General features: G+C 41.5%; 1 protein-coding gene across 3 annotated transcripts; it reads right to left on the reverse strand.

Moving 5' to 3' along the window:
• Window positions 1–1058: 1058 nt before the first annotated feature.
• Mospd1 (motile sperm domain containing 1) lies at window positions 1059–25742 on the reverse strand. Of its 3 annotated transcripts, XM_040744631.1 has the most exons (7): window positions 25589–25726; window positions 13058–13144; window positions 11207–11460; window positions 11027–11102; window positions 9800–10017; window positions 4265–4426; window positions 1059–2517 (listed from the first exon to the last, which is right to left on the reverse strand). In XM_040744631.1, the coding sequence occupies exons 3-7, from the start codon at window positions 11358–11360 to the stop codon at window positions 2486–2488; spliced, it is 642 nt and encodes a 213-aa protein (XP_040600565.1). In that variant the 5' UTR covers window positions 11361–11460; window positions 13058–13144; window positions 25589–25726; the 3' UTR covers window positions 1059–2485. The 3 variants fall into 3 exon arrangements, with proteins under 3 accessions (XP_040600565.1, XP_040600566.1, XP_040600564.1); XM_040744632.1 differs by lacking the exon at window positions 13058–13144 and having other exon boundaries at window positions 4374–4426; window positions 25589–25742; XM_040744630.1 differs by lacking the exon at window positions 13058–13144 and having other exon boundaries at window positions 25589–25742.
• Between the last annotated feature and the right edge of the window lie 300 nt (window positions 25743–26042).

Genomic DNA, 26042 nt, shown 5'->3' on the forward strand with positions numbered 1-26042 from the left:
CATAACCAGTTCAAGGTCACCCTGATTTATATAAGGAGACTATATCTGAATAAGAGGTAAAGAAGAGGGTGAGAAAACCAAGTGGGGTAAAAAAATGAACAATTAAAAAAACAGCTGGGTATAGTAGTTCACACCTGGAGATGGAGGCAGGAAGATGGCTATCAGTTTGAGGCTAGCCAGGGCTACATAGTGAGTTTGAGTCCAGCATGAGCTAGAGTGAGGGCATGTCTCAAAAAAACAAGAAAACAAAACAAAGAAACAAAAGCGGGCTGGAGACATGGCTCAGACTTCAGGTTCCAGCATTCACACTCCCTATAACTCCAGCTCCAAGGGATCCAGCCTCCTCTTCTGGCCTCTAGCGATACCCATACCCATGCTGCTCTCTCTCTCTCTCTCTCTCTCTCTCTCTCTCTCTCTCTCTCTCTCTCTCTCTCTCTCTCTCTCTCTCTCTCTCTCTCTGTCTCTCATACACACACACACAAAAATAAATAAAATGGCTGCTCTTTCAGAGAATACAGGTTCAGTTCCCAGCACCCACATAGAAGTTCCAAACATCTGTAATTCCAGTTCCAGGGGAAATGACACACTCTTCCATCCTGTGTGGGTACCAAACACATATGTGTACATATACATACATGCAACTGGTACATATAAAACTGATACACACAAAAGAAAATAAAAACTATTTGAAAAGAGAATCAACTGTCTTGGAATGTCTAGAAAGACAAGATATTTCTATGTCATTTATATCAGTATTTTCCCTTTTTTGTATGACCCTATTAATTGAACACAGAATCTTCTACATTCTAAATTACAACTGCAACTATTTCCCTGTTATTATTTTCCATGTTAACACACAGAAGTATGAACCAACTTGGAAGAAAGAGGTCAGATAATACTTGGGTATTCCTCAGAGGTGATGCAAACAAAATGTTTAAATCAGTAAAACTCAGGTTTCCATTTTCTTTTCTTTTTGAAAGTAATATCCGTTCTTTCTAATGTGTAATCACATACACAGACACACACACACAATTCAAGAAATGAATAGAGAAGCCAGATAGAACCTCACAAACATGTTTTTATGAGTTCAAAGTTGATTACATTTATGTGCTTTTCAGTCGTTATACAACATACAGACATGATCCACTGGATGATTTATGTTCCTCAAATGGTTAAACAATGATTTCCTATGAAATACTAGACAAAAAGCTTCTGGAAGCAGAGTACTGTTTCCTGCAAAAAGTCAACTTCAGGCATACATTTGTGTTTACATATATTCCTTGAGAATGCTACATTAGCAGTGCATAAGGTTTATTAAAAACAGCTGAAAGAGAAATCTATTTTCAAGAGACTCAATGCATTGTGCTTTCAGATAAAAATCCTAGGACAAAAAAGATCAGTTGCTGTGACAAGAACAGTTAAAATTGCACAAATGTCAGGTCAGAAAATGCTATAAAGAAATGGAAATAGTTGTGCTTAGGGGACATTTTTTGGTAATTGTTTTAATAAATAAAAACTTAAAAAATGTCTCAGTGACTGATACAAAATAGACAGAGATATCTAGGGCTTTCTCTACCTGGCTTAGAGTTTGAAGGTGAAAAAAATCATGTCCTTGGAAACTGTCATCTGACATTCCTAATGAGGGCAAGTCACTTACGCTCAGGCAAGCAAGAGACTTGGGAGAAAACCAAAAGGTGGCTTTCCCCTTAATAACATTAAGGGTTAACCAGCGGTAAAGCCAGGATGAACAAATTACGTTTAAAAAATACCTATCGTCCTTTAGAACTCTCAGGCCAAATAGAGAAGTCAGCCTACTTCTATGAAGTGCCTGATGTCCAGACCACAGCCTGGTCTGTGGTTTGTAAGATGATTTAGATTTAAATACAACTTGTGTTCTGTGAGCCTCTAGGGTACCTGTGACCCTTCAGTAAGTACCTTACCTCTAGGGCAGGTGTGACCCCTCAGTAAGTACCTTGTTTTCTCAGCCCTCTCACATACTGACTGTAACATACCTGTATTAAAAATACTACAGCAACTCCTTGCAGTGTTAGAGCAAGATTTATGATTTACATAGCAATGCTGATACTTGGGTCTAGTCAATAAATGTCATTTTATTTTCAAGCTGGTCAGTTGCCCGTTTAGGTCTTAAATTTTGAAGGAACTATGACCCTTATCAAATTGAATTAGACAAAAAAGGATGAAAATAATATTTAAAGTTATTTGCAAATAGGTATAGATTTTAAAAGAATTTCTTCAAATAATTCCTTATGTATCACACAGAAGTATCTTTTTGTTGTCTGTAACATAAAGTGCTAGAGTCCTTCAAATAAAATTATAGACTAATTGAAAATATAAATTACACATTTGCAGTTACTTGAAATCATTCAATATTTTGTAGTGTGTTAATGGAGTGAAATGGAGATAAAAGGCAGTCCACATTCATATTTAAGATAGATTTACGTCAGAAGTCAGTTTTAATCCTTGCTCATGTTCTAAGTATAGCCATTGTGATAAGACCTGAAAGGAAAAGAAATGGAGGACAGTTAGAGAAACACATTTTACAAAATCTATCATTCAATAAATACTTGTTTGGAGCTCGGTAAGCAAATAAAATACAGTGCCACAGGCAGGCACTCGCTCTACCAAGAACTCAAAGTCGATTTGAATTTAGTTGATATTATACAGAAGAAACCCAATTTACAACAATAGGCAGTCACTGGATAGATTTAATGAAATCACTTATGTCTGGTCGTAGCTAATTTCACTATCAAACATACCTCCTACTTTATCCAGTCACATCAGCCATAATAACAGCAGACATGCCATTTAAATGTGTCTGTAAAACCAAACAGACGTCAACAGCCTATTGATGTCAGGGCTTTAGGGCCACAAAGACACAGCAGTATATTGTTCCCCTGTTCATTGAGAGATTCCACATTTAAAACCATAACTATTCAATAACATCAGAATATGCTCCATCCTCTTTTTTGAGACAAGGTATCTCTACATAGCCCTGGCTCTCCTGGAACTCTCTCTGTAGAGCGGCTGGCCTCGAACTCACAGAGATCCGCCTGCCTATACCTCCCGAGTGCTGGGATTAAAGGCGTGCGCCACTACACTGGCTTGCATGCTCAGTCTTGGGAAGCAATAATAAAGAGGACAGTGAAGGAAGATGACTGCTTAGGACTGAAGCAGTCAGAAACACTTTCTCCAAACAGTAAGGGCATGGCATGATCAAGATTCCAGATGGAGGTCCAGAATTTCAGACGAGATTTTCTAGATTCAATGAATAGTTAGTTCAGCAGGTGCTATTGCAGGATTTATAAAGCAGAATAGGTAGAAATCAGTTCTGTGAGGTTTGTAAGACAGCACTGCTATAAATGCTAACCTATGCTGTTACACTTTATCCCATGGACTTTGGGGGCCCAATGGAGATCTTTAGAATAGGGAGACATCATGAGACTGAAACAGATGGGAAAGAAGCCCCAAGACAAGGTGATGGGTAGTTTGAGGGATAGGGTCAAAGGGGGAAGGAATACGGAGAGTAGGAACACAAGAGAGAATAGAAAGGGCAATTTTGAAATAAAAGGAAAACAAAGCAAAACAGAAATCCAGGTATGATGTCTCAGGATAAAAAACATGAAACATGGAGAGGGGCTTGGTCCTGCCTCAACTTGATTGCCAGGCTTTGTTGACTCCCCACGGGAGGCCTTACCATTTGGGAGGAGTGGATGGAGGGTGTGCAGGGGAGAGGCAAGGGGAGTTGGAGGAGGGGCGGGAGAGAGAACTGTGGTGGGAATGTAAAATGAAATAAAATAAATAAATAGAACACATACATATGTACAAATAAAAGTAAAAGAAAGCCTAGTGTGGAGGTGCATGCTTGTAATCCCAGAATTGGGGAGGTGAGTACTGGAAGGTCGGGAAGTCAAGGAAAGAATGGGCTACGTGAGACCTTGTCTCAGAGGGGAAAAAAAAGCAGAAAAGAGCATTCCAGGGAACACTGAGTGCCAGTAGAAGAAAGAATTGGCATTCAAGTAGAGGTGAGAGGAGACCATCAGAGAAGGAAAGACTTTTGTTTAGACATTATCTCCTATAGTGGAGGCTGGACTCGAGATGACTTTGAACTCCTAATCCTCCTTCCTCCACCTCCCGATTACACTTCTATGCCCAACTGGAACATAGGTATTTTTTTACACATTTTTATAACATTGGAAATGAGTGACCACTCACATCAGTACCAAAGCATCTTTAAAACCCTTACCTAAGATATAAGCAGCCACTAATTTTTGATTCACACTTAAGTGGAGGTAGAGAGGCACCAGCGATTCCACATCCCCCAGAGTAGGCAGCATCAGGGCCGCAATACATACCACTCCCAGGAAGACAGTTAGCAAACTAGGTCCTGAAGAGACAGCTCTGTTTTCTGTATTTAAAAAAAAAGATAATCTCTGAGCTTGCTTCTAAAACCAATATAAGACGCAAGTTGAAAGTTGTCTCACAGATAGTGGCCACCATGCATCAGGACTGTGTTTTGGCTATTTCTGTCAACCAACCCTTCACCACTACTCTAATTCCATGAAGACTTTCATGTTGCACTTATATGGAAGCCTATAATTTAATCCCCAGTCATTATACAGTGGCTTGCTTAAATAGCAAAGGGAGGCAGTGAAAAGAACAGTGATTACAAATCCCCCAAACCCGTTTGTAGTTTACAATAGAAAATAGTCCTTCAAGTGTGAATCATAAATACCTTTATGATTTCTTTAGTTTGTTTGATCTCTCTATGTAGCCCTGGATGTCCTGGAACTCAATATGTAAACCAGGCTGGCTTCAAACTCACAGAAATCCACCTGCCTCTGCTTCCCCAGTGCTGGGATTAAAGGTGTGTGCTACCACACCCAACACGGTTTTCAATTGTATAGATGACTACTGTATTAGCACATACACCAAAGAGAAAGCATACAAATAGTTTTAAAATAACATGCTAGAAATGAATGGACATTCAACATTTTCTTCCTGTACACCAATGGATGACTTGGATATCTCAGGAAGACCTGACTTAAGATGGCTCAACTTCATACCACTGCGAATGCAATAGGCATAGCAGAAACCACACCCCAAATAATGAATTTTGATTGTTTTCAGGCTTACTGGCATATGGTATAATAGTTAGGATACTTGGCTTCAGCAACTGAGTTGCAGCATTTCATTGGCATAGTTATCACAAGAGTAAAATCACCAACACCCTGCAGTGGACTCAATGCTCTCCCCACAAATAGCATGCTCACTTTATGATGAGTTAACTGGGACAAATTGGGGATGTAAAATAGTCAAATTCCTATAATAAGAGAGAATTGTGGCTTCCAGGACCTGGCGGAAGAGGCTAATGGGAGCTGTAATTCAGTTCACACAAGTCTCAATCATATGAGATTTATACATCTAAAGATACACTCTGTCACATAGGACCTATAATTAACAACACTATATTGGAGGTGACCATTGTGGTACACACCTTTAATTCCAGCATGAGGTAGGTAGAGGCAAGTGGATCTCTGTGAGTTTAAGGCCTGCCTGATCTACATAGCAAGTTTCTGTCTCATACAACACAAATTGCAATATTCTTTTATATACCCAAAATTAGTTGAGAATCTGATATAGTAGTGTAGGCCTATCATCCTAGCACTCAGAAGGCTGAGGTCAGATGATTGTAAATTCAAGACCAGCCTATGCTAGATAGCATACTCTATCCTCATGTTGAGTCACAATAAAAATGAAACATGACCAAACATAGTGGCTCACACCTATAACCCCATCTATTCCAGAGGAAACGGTGGCATAAGTCTGTGTTCCTATTTCAGATGCTGAGGCAGGAGGATTGAATTACAAGGCCAGCTTGGACAACTTTGTGAGGCCCTGCATCAAAAAATAAATATAGAGCTAGAAAGATAAATATAAAGCTAGAAAGATAACTTATGAGGACCTGAATTTGACCCCATAATCCATGCAAAATCACCAATAAAACACACACACACACACACACACACACACACACTTTGCTGTCAAGCCTGAGGTGGGAGATACACACTAATTCCAGATCATTTGAGGTCAGAAGATCCACCCTAAATCTGGGCCAGACATTCTGGTGACAGCCCACAAAAAAGGTCGCTGAAGAAGGAAGCTTGTGACTTCTGTCTGCTTGCCCTTATTTTCACTGGTAACGTCATGTATCCTGACCCATTCCTTCGATGGTGTTATAATCTACTTGTTCAGTATTCCAATGTGGACTAAAAACTGGCAGCTCTCCAAGATGTCCTTGCAACTCCAGCACCAGATTGTGACAGCTGAGACATGCAGTTTCAAGGACTGGACAACCACTGGATCCTCGGCCCTTCCATCAGGAAACAGCCAATGTCAGACTATTTGGACCACAGCAAGCCACCTGAATTAACCCATATACATACACACACGTTCATATATATATATTAGACACTATAATATATAGAATATGAATATATATACATACATATTAGTTCATTCTATAGTTCTGTTCCTTAGAGAACCCTGACTAATAATCCAGTAACAGCATTTTTCTAGCATGTACCTTTTCCCACTAATTTTCCTTTCATTAAAAGGAATAGCCAAGAGCAGCACAATTTGTGTTTTATTGATGAAATAATGCTGTTCATTCTATTATTAAGTGGAACTCTTCTAAATTATTAATACCTTAGCTATTGTGAAATTTAATTGAACTTCAACAAAGCCAAATAGGTAAAACAAAGTCAAATTTCATAGTAATGATTGCTTGGGATGAAACAATAGCATAAATAACTTTAAAAGCCCTTAGTTCATAAGCAAAACAACTTTGTAGTTACATCCATTGCAAAATTGACTTTAAGGAAAATATGACAACTACACTATTCACTGCAAACTAAAGTAAACATAATTTCAAAGAGCTGGGTATGTTGGCGAACAATTGTAATCCAAGCACGTGGGAGATAGAGGCAGGAAGACTGCTTAAAGTTCAAGGCCAGGTTGTTCTACATAGTAAACTGCAGACTGTTTGGGTTACATAGCAACTTGTAGTGCATCTGACGCTAGCCTTGAAAAATCCAAGCTGAGTGTGGTAGCTCACAGCTATAATTGTGCACTTGGGAGATAGAGGCGGGAAGATCAGGAGTAACTTGGGTCTACAGAGTAAAATCTTATTGCAAAAAATAATAAACACAAAACCAATGTGCTCCATCATCTCTTCCTACAGATAGCACTATTGACAACTTTCCAATTTTACAAATGCCCACATAAACATGTAAAATAGGGGTTGGAAAGAGGGCTCCAGAGATGAAGTGCTTGCTATATCAAATGTGAGGACTTTGAGTTGAAATTCCTAGAACCTACATGAAGCTGGACACGGCAAATTTGTCTGTAACTCCAATACCAAGAGGGGAGGCAGAGATTCTGATGAGTACAGCTGTGAACAAGAGACCCTGCCTCAAACAAGGTAGAATGACACCTGAGGTTGACCCTACATATACTGTGTCATGTAAACACCTGCATCCACACAAAAAAACACCCCCCCACACACATCTTACACAGGCAAAGACAAAAATGATGTTATATAACTGTTTTCCCCTTTGCTAATGTGCTTGAAACTGTTGAAAAGATTCAATTATTTTTATTTTACAAATATGAGTGTATCATCCTGTATGTACGTTGATGCACCACATGTGTGCTTGGTGCCTATGGAGGCCAAAAAAGGGTGTCAGATCTCCTGGAACTGGAGCTGCAGAGAGTTGTGAGCCACCATGTAGGTGATTGACATCAAACCTGGGTTCTCTAGAAGAGTACCAAGTACTCTTAACTGCTGAGCCATCTCTCCAGCCCTATATTTGAAACTTTTGCCACTCAGCATACAAACTACATTCTAACAGATCCTTGTAAATGCCTGCCTGACATTCCATTTCATCAACAGTTATAAAACTTAATCAATTGCCAAATGATGGTTTTCAGGTCACTTTCAGTTTCTTATTGTTACAAACAACACTAAGAACAATAATAAAAAACGATATTTTCTGAAGCCAGAAGGCACAGACTCAAATGTGGGTGACAAAGCCTTTGCAGTTCATTATTAAACAAATCCACCAATATTCAGTTCTATCTTTTAAAAGTGTCTTAAATTACCTTGGCTAGTATTTTATGAAGGCATATTTTATGTATTTCTCTTAATTTTATAGTTTCTGTTTATTACATGAAAAGATCCACAAAATATAAAACTATATTTTCATATGCAGTCAATACTCACACAAGCCAACTTGTTAAGTGTATGAAACTGTAAGTGGCTCTTTTCTTTTTAAAAGTATGTTGTTGTTGTGTAGTTTTTATTGTTTTTTTTGGGGGGGGGACAGTTTCTCACGTGGCCCAAGCTGACCTTAAACTGTGTATCTAGCAGAGGATGGCTGTCAGCAAGATGGCTGAGTGAGTAGAACAGGGTCTTGCTGCCAAGCCTGATGACCTGAGCTCCATCCCTGGGATTTACATAGTGGAAGGAAAGAACCTCATCCAACAAGTTATCCCCTGACGTCTGAACAACCAATCCTATTGTCTCTACCTACCAAGGGCTAGGATTAAAAGGCCTGGGGTACCACACCAGTCAAATGTTCTCTTTCATCAAAAGATAAAAAGATGGTCCTGTCAATGAACAATTACTGCGAGGAAACTAAAGCCTAATCCATAGTCCTGCTATTAAGCAGAAAATCTAGGCACTCCATGTGCAGACTGCAAAAACTGCAGAACCACATCAGAAAAAAACAGCATTTGCTGTCACCTAAAATATTTGAAGATGAACATATTGACCTACGGGTTGATATAATGACAAGTACATTTGTAAAATATCCCCAATATAAGCTTCTTTCCTTTTTATCTTTGTTTTAATTTACTTTTTAGTTTTAATTTCATATACATGTACTATATTTACAAAATGATTTTTTTCTTTGGTTTTGTTGGGGATGGGCACATTCTCTGCCACTGAGTCATTTTTTCTGTTTTGATAGAGTCTCAATAGGTACCCCTCACGGCAATCCTCCTGCTTCAGCCACTAGAATGCTGGGATTACCAACATGTCCCACCACTCCTGACTTTTACATTTCAGTTTTATAGAAAGCTGGTTCACATTCATATATCACTCTCTGAAAAGACCTTTTTCTATGGAAACTTTTATCTCCCCACTCTTCTAACAGGATAGGAGGACAATAATTAGAAGTTGGGAGGAAGGGGGAATGATGTCTGAAAGTTGGATATGAGGAGAGTATCATTGTTGAGAATATATATCATAGCGATTCTGAGTATCTAAGCTGGAAGGAAATGAGGAATGGAGAGGGATTCAATTAATAGCCCACAGGGGATATTATAATCTACTTAGTTTAATTAACTTCAACTTTAATGAGATTTTTTTAAAAAAATAATATGAACAGCACACTAAGCTTGGCCTATTGCCAAAACGAATCTTTCTCCTCCTTCAAACTAATTAAATGAAAAAGGCTGTAAGAAAGTCATGGAAACAATAGTATATAGCTGCTGAAGTATAACTGGTATTATAAAGTTGGTCCCTGCATTCTTTAGGGTTATATATGTATTGGAGATGCATGGCAATCAACTACTCCTCCTCCCCACTGTAGCAGGCACCCCTTTCTTCCCTGCCGCTCCACCTGCTGACTAGGTTGAAAGTGGCTATCTTACTAGTAGCTAGTCTTAGCCCCACGATTACAGTTGGAAATGTATAAGGTTTCAAAAACAATACTACCTGGTTGACTCGACTGCTCAAAAAAGACACTTTCGGTTAAATGTTCCTTTATTCTTTTCTCCTCTTCTTCCTTTTGTTGTTCTTTCGCAGATGGGAGGAGAGTAGCAATAACCTCTTTCCTTCCTAAAGCCTTCCTCTGGCTTTGCTCTGAGACTTGGAGGCGGAATTTGTCTATCACACCATAGTGACAGGATCGAACATCTCTATGACGAATCACACTGAAAACAGCAAAATAACAATAACAACAACAACAACAATAGTCTGTTTAGGTTTCCAGGGGCCTGTCAAACAGAAGGCATCAAAATTTCAATAGGGTAAAAACAATCTTTCTGACTTTAACTAAATATTCAAAATTTGCTAATGACACTGGAAAAAAAAACCAAGAAAAGGGGCAATTGTGAACCAGTACATGAAAGCACATAGTCTGAAACACAGGATAAAAGTCTTGTGTGTGTGTGTGTGTGTGTGTGTGTGTGTGTGTGTGTGTGTGTGTGTGTGGCTGAGGATTGAACCCAGGGCTTCAAACATGCTGAATAAGCAAGCAGTCTACTATTGAGTTATGACCTCCACCAAAAATCAAATGATAAAGAAAATTGCCTTTAGCAGTAATTTTTTCTATACATCTGTTAACGATTTCTTTCCTAAATTGGAACACATAAAATAGTTTCTTCCTCACAAACATAGTAAACTCGCATTGTTACTTATTTATTATTGAAGTAAGAGATCTTCCCTTTATTCTGCCTGGTTCTTCCAAGGGAATGAAAAAGCAATTAGGTCAAGGGTAATGTGCTTATTTGATAAGATTACATTTCTTTGGAATATCCCTGCTTATTGTGTACTAAATGACAACCCAATGAAATGTGCAAAAACCTGTTCTTAAAGACACACCACCTGCCGGACGGTGGTGCCTTTAATGCCAGCACTCAGGAGGCAGAGGCAGGCGGATCTCTGTGAGCTAGAGGTCAGCCTGATCTACAGAGCTAATTCCAAAACAGCCAGGACTGTTACACAGAGAAACCCTGTCTCAAAAAAAAATCTGCATCACCTGTGGTAGTGATAAACTTTTAGGCTCACATAAAAAAGAACAAACCTATTTAGGAATCACTCTAAGAAGGGACCATTTTAAAGTCCAAACATGCATACCCACACAGCACTGAGAGGATGTTACATGAGTCTGACTTACATACCCACACAGCACTGAGAGGATGTTACATGAGTCTGACTTACATATCCACACAGCACTGAGGCTTCACTGCACCTGCGGCGTCAACAACAACATACTTATTTGGAGTTGTACATAAAACTGAAAGAAAAAGTCACAATGTCAGTAGTGTGATTAAATCAATTCATTTTTACAAGTAAAAATTTGTAGGAAGTGGTTAAAAATGCAGAAGCTAGGAGACTCACCTTTGAACTTTAAGGCAAACTCATAGGGGTTGTACAGTGTCAACACTTGCTTATGTGTCGACTGATCATCTGCATAAAAGATCAGCTCCGTGGGAAAGACAAAAACAGGAAGATTTCCTTCCACTAACTCTGGTTGTCTTTTTTGTTGATGCATTGGCACTGAATCCCCCTTGCTGCAGCTTCCGTCTTTACGGTCTCAAATCTATTTTGGACTTTCTTAGATTCAGTTAAAAACTCCAAAACATTTTGGCAATCTAGAAATGAGAAAAAGAAACTGCATGATACCAGTTTTCACTAATCTATCATCACTCCACAAAAAAAGCATATTTAGGGAACAGCAAGACGGCTCAGCGGGTGAAGATGCTTGATGTCAGGCCAGGACTAATGGCCCACATTCCATCCACAAGTCCCATGGAGAACCAAGTCAGGCAAGCTGTCCTGACTTACAGACATATGGATGGATGGATGGATGGATGGATGGATGGATGGATGGATGGATAGATAGAAAGAAGTAGAGTGGGAGAAGGGGGAGAGGGAAAGAGAAGGAGGAGGAGAAGAAGAAAAAAGAAAAGGAAAGTTAAAGCAAGTTGGGTGTGGTAGTGCACATCTTTAATCCATAACTCAGAAGGCAGAGGCGGGGTAGATCTCTTGTGAGTTCCAGGTCTGCCTTGTCTATGTAGTGAATTTCAGGCCAGCTAGGACTACATAGTTATGAGATGCTGTGGGTGCTGGGAATTAAACCAAGATCCCCTGGAAGAGCAGCCTTCGTGCCAGCCCCTAAAAATTGATGTTTTGATGTGTGTGTGTGTGTGTGTGTGTCCATCTATCTTTCCTGAAGCTGGAGTTATAGGTGGTCTGTGTGGGTGCTGGGAACCAAACTTGGGTCTGGAGAAATGACTCAGTTGTTAAGAGTACGTCCTGCTCTTTTAGAGGACCAGAGTGTAGTTTTCAGAACTCACTTCAGATGATTCACTAGTTCCAGCAGATCTGATGTGATGTTTTGGCCTCCTCAGGCACCCCCATGCATATGGATATACCCACACAATACACTAATTCTTTAAGAAACTAAAAAATTCCACTGTTCCTTGTAGAAAACTTAAGAATCACCTTTACACTGCTGTTAGTAATTATTCATTTAGAGCTGTGTCGAAGTATGGGGAACATGGTTTTGTTAATCCTTTCTCGGTTTTCCTACTGTAACTGAGCCACCCAAGATGTCTGGGAGCTGAATGACTATACTTGCTAAGCAGTTCTTGGCATTTTCCTAGAAAATACAAAGTCAAAAAGTAGTCTTCGGTACATGTAGCACCATTCGACTAGTACGTCAAGTTACACAGGCTTCCTGAGAGCTTCTTTTTTTCCAACCTCAGAGGCTTTTTAGGATTTCTTCTGGACTTCTTGAATGTGTTCCAGGTAGCTGTAGCTGGCATAAGTCTGTCTGTCAAACGTGATGCCTCTGCTTTTATTTCCTAATCACGCTGTAGTCATAAAAACACCATAAAAATACACGGTGCCATAAAAATACATGGTCTGAGGATGTGGCTCTGTAGAGTGCCTACCTGGCATGCACAAAATACTGGCTTCAGTTCCCAGCATTGCTTAAAAGCAACTATGGAGGAGACACATGCTTATAATTCCAGCACCGAATAAGCAGAGGCATAGAACTTGTAGGAGTGGCCAACCAATGACTGGTCCCACTGGAGACCCATGCCACAAGAAGGAACCCATCTCTGACACTGTCTGGATGGCCAGGAACCGCAGGCTGGACAGAGACCCAGGGAAGAACCAAACAACATGGCTGGAAAACAAAAGTCAATGAAATGATGCCTAATGATATTCTGCTATACTCACTCATAGATGGGTGTGTAGTCCAATAGTCATCAGAGGGGTGTCATCCATCAACTTGTGGGAGAAGATGCAGAGACCCACATCCAAACACTAGGCAGAACCAGGAGAACCCCAGAGAAAAGGGGAAGATGGATTATAGGAACCAGAGTGGGTCAAGAACACCAGGAGAACACAGCCCACAGAATCAACTATGTGTGGCTCATAGTGGCTCACAGAGACTGAAATGACAATCATGGACCCTGTATGGGTCTGAGCTAGGTACTCTGCATGTACCTTATGCTTGTGTAGCTTGGTGTTCTTATGGGATCCTAATGTGGGAGCAGGTGAATGTCTCTGACTCTTTTGCCTGGTCTTGAGACCCCTTTCCTCCTACTGGGTCACCTCATCCAGCCTTGATATAAGGGTTTGTGCCCAGACTTATTGTGTCTTATTATGCCATGTTCAGTGGATATCCCTGGGAGGCCTGTTATTTTTGGGGGGCAGGGCAGAGGAGGAATTGATCTGGGGAGAGAGGAAGTGGGGGAAGGGATTGGGAAGAGTGCAGGGAGGGGAAACTGAGGTGAGGGTATAATGTATGAGAAGAAAATAAAAATTTTTAAAAAGGTAGAGGCAGGAAGATTAAATTTCAAAGTCATCCTTGGGTACATAGAAAGTTTGAGATCAGCCTGAGTGACATGAGATTCTGCCTCAAGAAAATAAAAATAATAATGAAAATCAAGGCTCAATCCCCAGAACCCACCCCCTCCCAACGCCAAATGCAAAATTTGGCCAGGTGTGGTGATGCATACTCATACTCTAGCACTAGACAGACTGAGGGAAGTGGACTGCTTGTAAGTTTGAAGCTCGTGTTTCTGGGTAACACACTGAAGTCCTATCTCTAAAACCAACCAACCCATCAAAGCAGGAAATATAACACTTGGAAAATGTCCAGTTTTCATTCTGTATAACATACTTTTTAAAATAGGCTCTAAGTCATTACTGTGAGTTGAGCTTCATATACATCCAAAGAGAACTACAACCAATGAGCCCATTAGTTTTACCAGCTGCCAGGGCTCTAATCATTAATGAGGATCTGAGCTTTCACCGAAATAGGATGAAATAGCATCATATGTAAAACTGTAGATGGAAGTCATGCACAGACCCTGCCATTAAGACATTTACCTCTAAACTGGGGCATGGTGATTCACACCTTTAATCTCAGCACTCAGGAGGCACAGATAGGTGGTTCCCTCTGCTTTTGATGCCAGCCTGGACTACATAGCAAGTTCTAGGCCTGGCAGGGCACGTAAGTCAAACCCATCTCAAAAACAAACAAAAAGCAAAAACAGAATGAAAGAAAAGGAAAAAAGAAATTCAACTCTGGAGGTGAAAACCCTGTAGTTTCAGGGCTTTTGGAAGATGGGCTGAGGCAAGAGGATCCACTATTATAAGCTATCCTGGGCTACAGAGTGAGACCCAGTCTCAAAAAACAAACAAACAAACAAACAAAACCAAAGCAAAGCAAAGCAGGTAAGTGTACACATAAGGGCTGGAGAGATGGCCCAGCGGTTAAGGAACGTGTACACATGAGCACTAGGAGAGGCATTCAGAACGAGAGTGCTGCCCATGCACCTGAAGGCAAAAGGGTCCCCACTGTCTCAGCATGGACATAGCTCATGACAATGTTGGCTTTGTTCCTGGCTTTCAATAAGCCAACCGAGCCTGTTGACATTTTATGAGTAACAATATCTACTGTTTGTATGATTCATAACAGATTACCTGGACTTTTATTAATTACACCGACTGAATGATTAATAAGCTCTTAGATAGAGTGTTGCTTGGACTACACTAAGTGCCAAGTGTTTCCTATTATTATTGGTCGCAGTGATTTTTTAATTTGAATCAACCAGCCTGAAACAAACAAACAAACAAACAAAAAACCATTATCATTAGGCGTCCTGCCTTCTAGGCCAGTATTCTTTCCACTATACCAAAATGTTTCCACAAGAGAAAGAATATTTTGAAAAACATCTAACTCAAGTAATGGTAATTTAGCATATTTTCACTGAATCTATTTTTCTTTCCATTCCATCCTTCTGCACTCCCCCCACCCCCACTTTCTTTCTTGACAGGCTCTCTGGTAAATCTGTTCTCAATCTCACAGCAATTCTCCTGCATCAGCCTTCCAAGTACTGGCTCTACAGGCCTAAGCCACCACACAGGGCTCTGAGTTCCTTTCTTTTGCTCTAGGTCCCACACACTGATATTTGGATAATGCGCTCTCAGAAATTCGGTATATATTTGAAATATAAAACAATAAGCTCTGTAATTTCATTCTTTGGAAACCCAGCTATTAGGGAGATCCAAATTTCACATGACTAAGTAATATGCTCTGACTCATTCTAAAACTCAGTTCTGAGGGAAAGAGTTTATGATTAAAAGGTAGCAGCTTTGATTTATAGAAGATGTAATCACTAATTATTGGTTAAACTGGGGAAGCCATCTAGACAGCAATCAAGTTGAATTAGGCCTTTGCTTAATATCATGGCCAATTCCAAACAGATCAAAACTTTAAGTGTTAAAAGAGGAAAGAAAAGCTCTAGAAGAAACCACAGAGAATTTAAAAAAAGAAACTCTCAGGCTAAGAATGACCTAAAACTAAAACCCAGAAAACTGACAAATTTAGTTATGTAAACTTTTACAAGTACACATTGCTGGGCTGGAATCCCAGCACTTGGGAAGTAGAGGCAAGAGGATCAGAAGTTCAAAATCAGCCTTATTTATACAGCAATTGTGAGACCAGCCTGGACTGCATGAAAGCCTGCCACACACACACACACACACACACACACACACACACACACACACACACACACACACACACAAAGCAAATTATTTTATAGGAAAGGGACTTGGCTTACAAAACGCTATTTAATTTAACCTCACAAGAGAAACACAAACTAAAGCCATGCTATGATATATTTTTAAAAGGATATCAGCTTAGGGAAAAAAGAAGACCTTGTTAGCACATGGTGAAAGAAATCAGAAACCAGGCACATTTTTATATTATTGATGGAGATACATATTGGAACAACCAGTATCCTGCTCAAATAAAATCCTCATATCTTAAGAGCCACCAACTTTAGTTTTAGAATATTTCTGGAACACATATCCACCACCACCACCACCACCACCACCACCACCACCACCACCACCACCACCACCAAGTGTGAAGTTACATATGCTTTTATATGAAGTGTCAAGGATTAAAGGAAATGATTTATGTGAAGCTTTGCGAAAAGCCCTTGGTACCCAATATGAGCTAGTTGTTTATAGCAAAAGACTGGAAACAGCCCAGCTATCCATTAATAGGGGATTTATTAAAGTATGGTATATCCACACATCAGGATACAAGATATGTGTCAAAATAATAGAGAAACCTCTTTGTGCAGCTGGACATGAATCAAACCTCACCATGTAAGATAAAGCTGGACTTGCTAACATGGACATGTAATCTCAGCTATTCAGGAAGTTAAAGCCTATCAAATTCAAGATTTGCCTGGATACTTAATAAGACTCTGTATTACAACAAAATGTGGGTTGGCCTATAGCTCAGTGATAGAACACTTGCCTAGCATGTATGAAGTCCCAGGTTCAATCCCTAGTACAAAATAAAAGACTGACCACAAACAAAAAGCTGGAGAGGGAGAAATAAGTAAAAGGGGGTGTGTGTGGCTGGGATAAAGCTCAATGGTAGGGTCTGTCTCCAGCATGCTTTCCCCACCAAAAGAAGATGCAAGGTTGAATAAGAAAAGCAAGGAGCACCTTGTGAAGCACATACTGTCCTTTGTATGGAAAGGAAAGACAAACTGGGCTGTGATGACACATGCCTGTAATCCCAGCATTTCAGAGTCTAAGGCAAGAAGATCAGGCGTTCAAGGCCAGCCTCAGCTATGTAGGCAGTTCTAGAACAGCATGGGCTACATGAGATCCCACCCCAAACAAGTAAGTAAATAAGTAAATAATAAAATATGTACTTTTCAAGCCTTTTAAGACAGGTGTGGCAGGGTGGTGGTGGCGCTCACCTTTAACCCCAGCACTCGGGAGGCGAGGCAGGCAGATCTCTGTGAGTTCAAGACAAGCTTGGTCTACAGAGCTAGTTCCAGGACAGCCCCTAAAACAATACAGAGAAACCCTGTCTCGAAAAAACAAAAACAACAACAAAAAGACAGGTGTGGTAGCAAAGGTCATCCTAGTAGGGAAACTGAGGCAGTAGAGATTCTCAGAATGAAATTATCTCAAACAACAAAAAGAAAGGAATATGAGATGATTCACAAATCTTACTGCGGAAGCAAAAATAGCCACACAGACAAGTGCTAAGCTGCTGTTATAACTTTAAGGAGATTTTACTTGGCACAGGTCAGAGGAGGAATTTTATTAGCTTGGAATAAAAGTTTAGAAGACACTTTTATTCTTTGCATCTTGAGGCTTTCTCTTTGTGAGTTAAAGATGTCCTCATTTCCCCATGAATCACAAACAGGCCATCTTCTGGTCCACATTAAAGAAGTGTTTAATTGCTTTCAAGCAGTTTACTGGTGAGTCTCCTATCCCTTTTCCCATTCATCACTTATCTTGGCTGAGATAGAAGTTGCCTCCTCAACTCCAAGCAGGGGCGATAAGGGAAGAATTAGCATCAGGTCAGCAGTGTAGCATTAGCATTGCCAACAAACATCATGGAGCACAACACTTACCTTTGATGGATGGTTTCCTGGGAGACTAACACTTTCTTTTTGCCCTACTCCATATTACAAAATGATAAAGTGCAAAAATCCAGGGGAAAGATTATATACTAAGCTGGTAAAAACCTTCTTGCAGATCAGTTTATGAAGGTGTTGTCCAAATAGTCTAGTGTGTGGAAGTGTCTTGGTGCCTCACAGATAAGAAAAGCCCAGGATGGTTAAGGCATTTTCCCAGAGTTGCACAGGTTACTAAAGGCAGAACTACTATTTATCTCCTCTGTATCTCAATTAGAAGGTCCTACCCCCAAGGTCTGCTGTATGTACTCTAGTCTTAAGTAGCCTGACCCAAACAAAATTAAATTACCACAGTGCTATGATTTCTTTTTCCTTTTCCTATGCTGGATATTGAGTCCAGGACTTTGTATAAGAAATGAAATTATTTTTGAGACAGAGTCTCACATAGGTCAGGCTAGGCTTGAAGTCCTAACCCTCTTCCCTCTACCTCTCATGTGCTACAATTATAGTTCTGTACTACCGTGCCTAGTACCAATATTCTATTTTTAATGTTCTTCTTGCATGGATTCAATATTTTGATATTTGGTTTCTTCAGTTACATTTTTGCCCCAATATCACATTAATTTTTATCTTGTTCTGAATTCATGATAGGCCCAAGTTCAATGCAGGCACTTGGAAGACACTGAAGTCATTGGTTTCCCTACAGGTGTCTATAATAATCAGTTCTTTCATCTGTGAGCATGTGTGGAACGTGCTGTTTACATAAGAGGGAGGCAAAGGATCTTGGTTAAAGGCATTTGTGGTGATTTGAAAGAAAATGGCCCCCAAAGGAAAGTGGCACTATTAGGAGGTCTGGCCTTATTGGAGGAAGTGTGTCACTAGGGGGGACTTGGTACCACTGTCCTAGACCACTTCCTGTTGCCTGTAAGATCTAGACCTCTCAGTTACCCCTCTAGCACCATGTAAGCTTGTACGCCACCATGCTCCCCACCGCAACAGTGAACTGAACCTCTGAACTGTAAGTGAGGCACCCCCACTTCCTTTATAAGAGTTGCTGTGGTCGCGATATCTTCTCACAGTGATAGAAATGCTAAGATAGCACTGCGTACAGAGATGGCTGCTGACCATGGGCTAGGGTGAGAGGAAAGAAGGAACCCACATTCCCAGCTGCATGTCTTCTCCCCCTGCCTCTTGCTTCCCTTTCATCTCCTCAGTCAATGTGGGCCAGCAGTGTTTATAAATCATGGCACTCCCACATGGCCCTGACCATAAAGGCCGGCAGTCCTGCTGAGAGGAGATATGGGAAACTGCCTTGCTCTTTACCCTCTCCTAAAAGTGCACAACATTCCTGAGTAAAATTAGAAAGAAAACCCTATGTGTGCACACTACCTTGTGACCAGTGTACAAACTACTCTCCTGCAGGATGCAATGTCAGCACCGAATGCTTTATCCTGATTGTTTGAAGCAGCCCGTGCTAGCTAGCTTCACACTAGTGGTCCTTCTGCCTCCTGAATGCTGGGATCACTCTTTGCTGTTGGCCTCATCTACTGCCCACAGTTCTCATCATTTGCTGCTTTCCTCACTTTGCATTGATCAGAGGAAGGAAAAGGCAGGGCTCTGGGGCAGACAGAGTTTCAAAAGACTTCAACGCTATAAATGTAAACCATTGGGACTATTAGCAAGCATGAAAACTATAGTAAAAGTCTATTGTCATCCCCTCCCCTTTTGGGAAAATGGAGCCTATCAGAAGGGCAGAAGCAGTCCTAGATTCTTGCACTGCAATGGTTCAAAATTTACAAACAGTTAGAAATGGGGCTAGAGAAAGATGGCATGGAGGTTAAGAGCACTTATTGCTCTTGAAGAGGACCCCGGTGCAGTTGCCAGCATCCATATCCCGTGGCTCATAACAACCTGTAATTCCTCAGCCACCTCGGGATCCAATGTCCTCTTCTGGCTTCTATAGACATCAGCACACATGCAGTGCACACGCATACACTTAGGCACACACAAATACACATACAACAAATAAATAAGGCTTAAAAACAGTTCAGTCTTATTCAAAGTCTAGCCTCCACCCACCAGGAATTAGTAACCCATCTGCTTAGCCACAGAGGGCCAGCTACTTAACTACATGTCTCTGACTCTAGATATATATTCTGTTTCTCAGCTCCACCTTTAAGCCAGGCCCCTTTTATCTGAGTCCAGGGGCTATCTTACTCCTCCACACTGGGTATATAGTCTTTGCCAAAATCCAAGAAAAATGCAAATTAGCTAAGCGCAATAAGCTTTACTACTTTAGGCTCTTTAATATAAAAGCCCTTTCTCTTCCATTTATAAGCTCAGCAACAAAATATGAATTCCAGTATCGCCCATCTGAAGTTTCAGTGCCACCAATGAGATCATAAAGCTCATTTTATATTTTAATGCCTATTAGTCAAGAGCATTTTCTTTTATATGTTTCTGGTGGAGCTGACTACTACAAATCATACAGAGTCATAAGCTAATCCACATTCAAAAATAAAAGCTGATATATATATATATATATATATATATATTGAACACCTTAGCCAGGAGCAGTAGGACAGGCCTTTACGTTCCAACATCTTAGGAAGCTAGGATAGGAAGATCACAAAGGGGGGCTGGAAAGATGGCTCAAGTGTTAAGAGCACTGGCTGCTCTTCCAGAAGTCCTGAGTTCGATTCCCAGCACTCACATGGTGGCTCACAACCATCTATAATAGGATCTCATGCTCTCTTCTGGTGTGCAGGTGTTCATGCAGAGCACTCATACATAAAATGACAAGTAAATAAAACTTTAAAAGAAGATCACAAGTTCAAAGACATCCTGGGCCACATAGCAAGACCACATATCAAAATAAAATTAGTGGCTGGGCACAGTACATAATGCCTATGATCCCAACTCTTGAGATGCACAGGCAAGTAGAACTGTGTGGGTTCAAGGCAAGCCTGGTCTACATAGTGTATTCAGGACAACTGCGGCTACAAAGTAAAACCCTGTCTCAAAAATAAGTAAAATTAGTGATATATAATTTTAGTCCCAACATTAAGCCTGAGGGAGATGAATGATGAGTTCAAGGCTAACCTGGCTACAGTGAGTTCCAAGTCGGACTGGGCTAGAGTGAAGCCCTGTCTCCCAAAAAGCAAATGAATGGATAAATACATAAGCAAACAAAGCCTTTTAAAGAGCTGGGGATGTAGCTTGGTGATAACGAGCTTGCCCAGCATGCATGAAGCACAGTGCCCAGCATGCATGAAGCACAGGAATTGATCTCAAGTACCACACAAAAAGCAATGCCTTAGAGAATTGTCTTTCTGTAAACATATGGCTGGGTGTGGTGGCACAACCCTGCAATCCCAGCACGTGACATATAGATACAGAAGGGTTACTATGAGTTGGTGGTCAGCCTGGTTTACATAGCAAGTTTGAGGTCAGCCAAGCCTACATAGTATATATAGTGAGACCCTATCTCAAAAGAAAAACAAAAAGCCCCCAGAAAACCACATGCAAAAAGAAAACAAAATACCCCCACTAAACCAAAAAGCAACTTTAGTTCTCCATTTCAATAAACAAGTTCGGCTATTACAAGATGTGCAAAGAATACTCTATATTAATTCAGTATTTAGGATATGTAAGTTGGTACATGTGGCATATAGAGTTTTAAGATATTTAATTGTAGGCTTGGGGGAGCAAATCATTGAGCACACCATAGCACACAGAAGGCAGAAGCAAAAGGAGTTCTGAGTTGGAGGCCAGCCTGATCTGCATAACTAATACCAGGCAAGCCAAGGCTACATAGTGAGACCCTGTTTCAAAACAAAACGAAAGAACAATATCTTTAATTTACTCACCATATACTTAGCCTTATTATATCAAGAATTATGGTAGGGGATATGAGAAAAGATGAAAACAGTATTTTCACCTTTCAAAATCCAAGACTAGCAAGGAAAACATGTAATAGGTATTAAAATATGATGCTATTGGAATATTAGGACATATATTGAAATACCAGCTGACACAGTCTGCTCTGCGAGCAAAAACTGGTGGTGTATATCGGGGTGGAAGGGATGAATTGCAGGAAGAATGTGCAGAGGCATAAAAGGGATAGGGGCACTCACAGTGAGCATGTGGCACTCATAGGATTTAAATATGCATGGGCACAGTAACAAGAGGGAAAACTGAAAAGTTGGAGGTAGATTGTAGAAGATCATTAACTTTTCCTAGCTTGGAGCTTGTCAGGAATGGTGGGAGTAGAGTCTGGGCCTGTTTTTTATCGCGTTGTCTGGGTTATTCTCAGATCACCAGCTTAGAGAACCACTGCTTCAGGCAGTGGGAAACCTCTGAAGGATTTTTAAGCAACAGAGACTGACTCGATGAGTTTGGAGGTGGGTGAGTGTTGGCCATTGACTGTCCTAGTTCAAAACCTGCCTCCAGTGTACATGCAAGGAGAACAAACTGTTGACGACTATGGCATGAGATGTAAGCTGAGGCTAAGGTCGTAGGAATGGAATCAGATGTTTCAAGTGACCAAAGGTCAATCAGGTGACTAGAGCACAGTCATACAGACGTGTCACTGAAGTGGCTTTTACATAAAAGCTGTAGTCTTGTTGAATTTGTCAATTTATAGACCCCAGAAAAAGGGAAGCTGAGAACTTTTCCTATGTGTTTATTTTTTTCTTTACCAAGACAGGGTTTCTCTGTGTAGCCCTGGCTGTCTTGGAACTCACTCTGGTAGACTGTGCTGACCTCGAACTCCTATGTGTTTCTTTATAGTCAAGAGCAAAGGTTGTCCGCTTTGTACACGAGCCTTCTAGTCTACTTGATTGTGCCACCTCTCATTGGAAGTCAACAGGTTGGCACAGTAACATATCCATATTTGTTGTGAATTTAGTTAGTATGAACTAATCTCTGAGACTAGTAATATTAGGATGTGCTGACAGAAACAAATTTTGAACCTGAGAAAGCTAGAAGCCACGCACTGGCTCAGCTCCTCAGAGTCAGCTACTGTCAAAGCGAGGCCGTTCACCCCTCCTTTTTCCTAACCATCACTAAACTCCCAGAACCCAGTTAACTCAGCAGGAAGTTTGAACTGAACTGAGTAGAAGAATTAGACTTTGGGCTATAACCTGAAGGTCAAGTAAGCCAAGCAGAGCTGTTATTTCTGATTTAGAAGGTATGAGTTAGTATGGGCCATCTTCAATTACCTGGTGAAAAGCAAGACAGGTACAGGTCGACCTACATGACTAATTTACCTCCGTTTTTGAGACAGAGTTTGACTATGTAACCCAGCTGGTCTGGTATTCACAGTGTAGATTAGACTGGCCTCAAACTCACACAGATCCACCTGCCTCAAGACTAATGCAGGATACAATTCCTAGTTTTATCACGCTTTTTAGTTGTTACCAATATCTTGCCTTATTTGGCCGACATATTTGTCCAAAAATAGCTCCCTGTCAAAAACTGCATACATGCCAGGCATGGTGCCTCACACCTGTACTCCCAACATTTGCGAGCTTATGGCAGCCGGATTGCTGTTCCCCATTTTCTATCTTAAACCCCCTTTTTTGCTTTATTGTGGTCTTGTTTATTTGTCCTGGTTTGCCTTTTTGTTTTTGTCTTGTTTTTCCGAGACAGGGTTTCTCTGTGTAACAGCCCTGGCTGTCCTGGAACTCACTCTGTAGAACAGGCTGGCCTTAAATTCAGGATACTGTTAGTTTAGCAGCTTATCTGAAGCTTTTTTAAAAAACAAAACAGGGAGCTGGGCTGTGGTGGTGCACGCCTTTAATCCTAGTGCTGGGGAGACAGAGGCAGAGGAAGGCGGAACTCTGTGAGTTCAAGGTCAGCTTGGTGTACAAAGAGAATGTCGGGACAGTCAAGGCTACACAGAGAAACCCTGTCTCGAAAAAAACCAAAATTGATTAATTAAAAAAATGATAGAGTAGCAATATTTTGAGACATTCCATATGTAGCCCTGGTCAGGCTTAATAAAGAATGGCATGGGTTTTGTAGTTTCTTGTTTTATGTTTTCAGACAGTGGACTTGAATGTAAAACCCTATGAGAAAAAAATATATATAATATTTGAGATGAATAGACATGAACAATTTGAGGAAGATAGATGAAGTATCTATTTTGTGGTTTTGTCTACAAAGGGATTACCACTTTACACTGAAACTGTCTGTTACGTTTGATTATATACTACATGTGAAGGGACTCTATCACAACCATTTCTCACAGATTTGAAAAATTCTAAAGTTTCAAGTATCCTGACATGTTAGAAAACCCATGTAGCAGCCAGGCATTGGTGGCACACACCTTTAATCCCAGAACTTGGGAGGCAGAGGCAGGCAGATCTCTGTGAGTTCGAGGCCAGCCTGGTCTACAGAGTGAGTTCCAGGACAGGCTCCAAAACAATACAGAGAAACCCTGTCTCGAAAAACCAAAGAAAGAAAACCCATGTTGCTTTACATATCCTTGAGAAACCAGTTTAATCTCACATACTGTTTGAGTGTATAGACTGTACAGTTTCAAAGATTCATTTGGCCTTGTTTCCTGTTTTCCAAACTCACCACCGATCTGTACCAAATAAATGTGTAATCGAAAAGCCGGTTGTCTACCCCTTACTCAATTTCCTGAATGTAGTCTTTAATAGGCAAAGAGATTTCCCAATACTTACAGGAAGTGTGGACAAGATTTTCATCACTAAGAATGTATTAAATCCCGAAAGAGTAGACTTTTTCCTGTCTGGAATTCACATTAAGAACAAAATGTGTTCCGAAAGAACAGGACTGCCTTTTAGGCAAAATTCGGGAACTTGAATTTTTCAGGATTACTATCACTTCATTTCCTTAAAGGACAAAATGCTAGGACCCTATTCACTTCATATTTGCCCTGTGGCTCTCCCAAGTGAAATTTCCTTCAGTTCTACTGGGACAGCAATGTTACTCCAGTGGGAGAAAGGCAGAAGTCAGTTACTTTCCTCACAGGGGTACCCCAGAACTTTCAAAGCTGATGTCTAGTGAGGGACTAAAACCTTCCTCCTTAAGACACCAGCCCACCTGCTTGGGGCCTTTACAGCTCTAACCCCACACTGCCCGGCTCCATGTGAAACTGGTCATGTGAGCCTGTTTACGGTTGAGCAGCTGGTGCAACCAGCAGGATCCATGCAGAGGTCCAGGGAGGGGTGAAGAGACAGGCCACGTACCCCTCTTCTCCCCTATAATTCCAAGAAGACGTTTGCTCCCACCTCAACCCTCCCCGTTTCTCCACCTCCTTTCAAGTCCCTTCAGGCAAAGCCACCCCGGGACGCCTGGCTCCACCCCCCCCCCATTTCCTCCCAGTTGCTCGCTGGGGGGACCGGCTGAACTGCAGGAAGGGCGAGGACAGTGTCACCCCGAACAGGGTAGTCGACCGACTTTCCTCCCGCAGCCCTCCAGGCAATGTCCGCCAAAGAGTTGTCCCTGGAGCCGCATCCCCAGGGCAACTCAACTCCGCCAGGCAGGCAGCGGGAGGCTGCCTTCGCTCAGGCAGGGGCAGCTACACATCTGCTGGCCGGACCCTGCGGAAGGACCACCAGCAGTCAGAGAGCGGTGGACCCGCTGCCTAGTTCCAGCCAGCCACCGCAGCCCGGCTCAGTGCAGCCCTGCTGTCAGTCGCGGAGCCAAGATCTGGCTGCCGGTCCTGAGCTTTGTCTACACGGGGGGGGGGGGACCTCGGCCACGTAAGTTCCACGTTCCCCCACCCAAGTCAGAGGAAGTGGGTGACGGGACATTAGGGGACTCTCACCTCAGTAACAGTGGCTCCTTCCAAAGCAGCTGCGACTGCTCCCCGCTCCTTTGTCAGCGTCTCCAGACTGCACTGCCTGCTGGGATACGGGAGGACTGGACTGCCACCTCACCCCGCCCAGGAGGATGAGTCTCAACTGGAGGGTGGGTGAGAAGAGGGAGAGAAGGCGGTCCCGGGGGCGGGGTCTAACCGGGGGCGGGGCTCTGTTGTTGCCACCTGGCTTCTGGGCTTTCTTCCTTCTGGATGCTTTAAACTACTTCCTTCTTTGTCCTGTGGTTGTCCCTCCTCTTCCTCTGACCCCTGAGAGGATTAGAGGCTTTCTCAGAGAGCAATCTCTTTGCACTCATTTGGTGGTGACCAATGACGTCTGTCTCATTCACTCCTCTCCCCAACCAAAACACACTCAATGAGTACCCAAGGCCAGGGACTCTTTTGGGACATGTCTTGATGACCA

The sequence above is a fragment of the Mesocricetus auratus genome, unplaced genomic scaffold (genome assembly GCF_017639785.1).
Source record: "Mesocricetus auratus isolate SY011 unplaced genomic scaffold, BCM_Maur_2.0 Super-Scaffold_100003, whole genome shotgun sequence".
Lineage (NCBI taxonomy): Eukaryota > Metazoa > Chordata > Mammalia > Rodentia > Cricetidae > Mesocricetus > Mesocricetus auratus.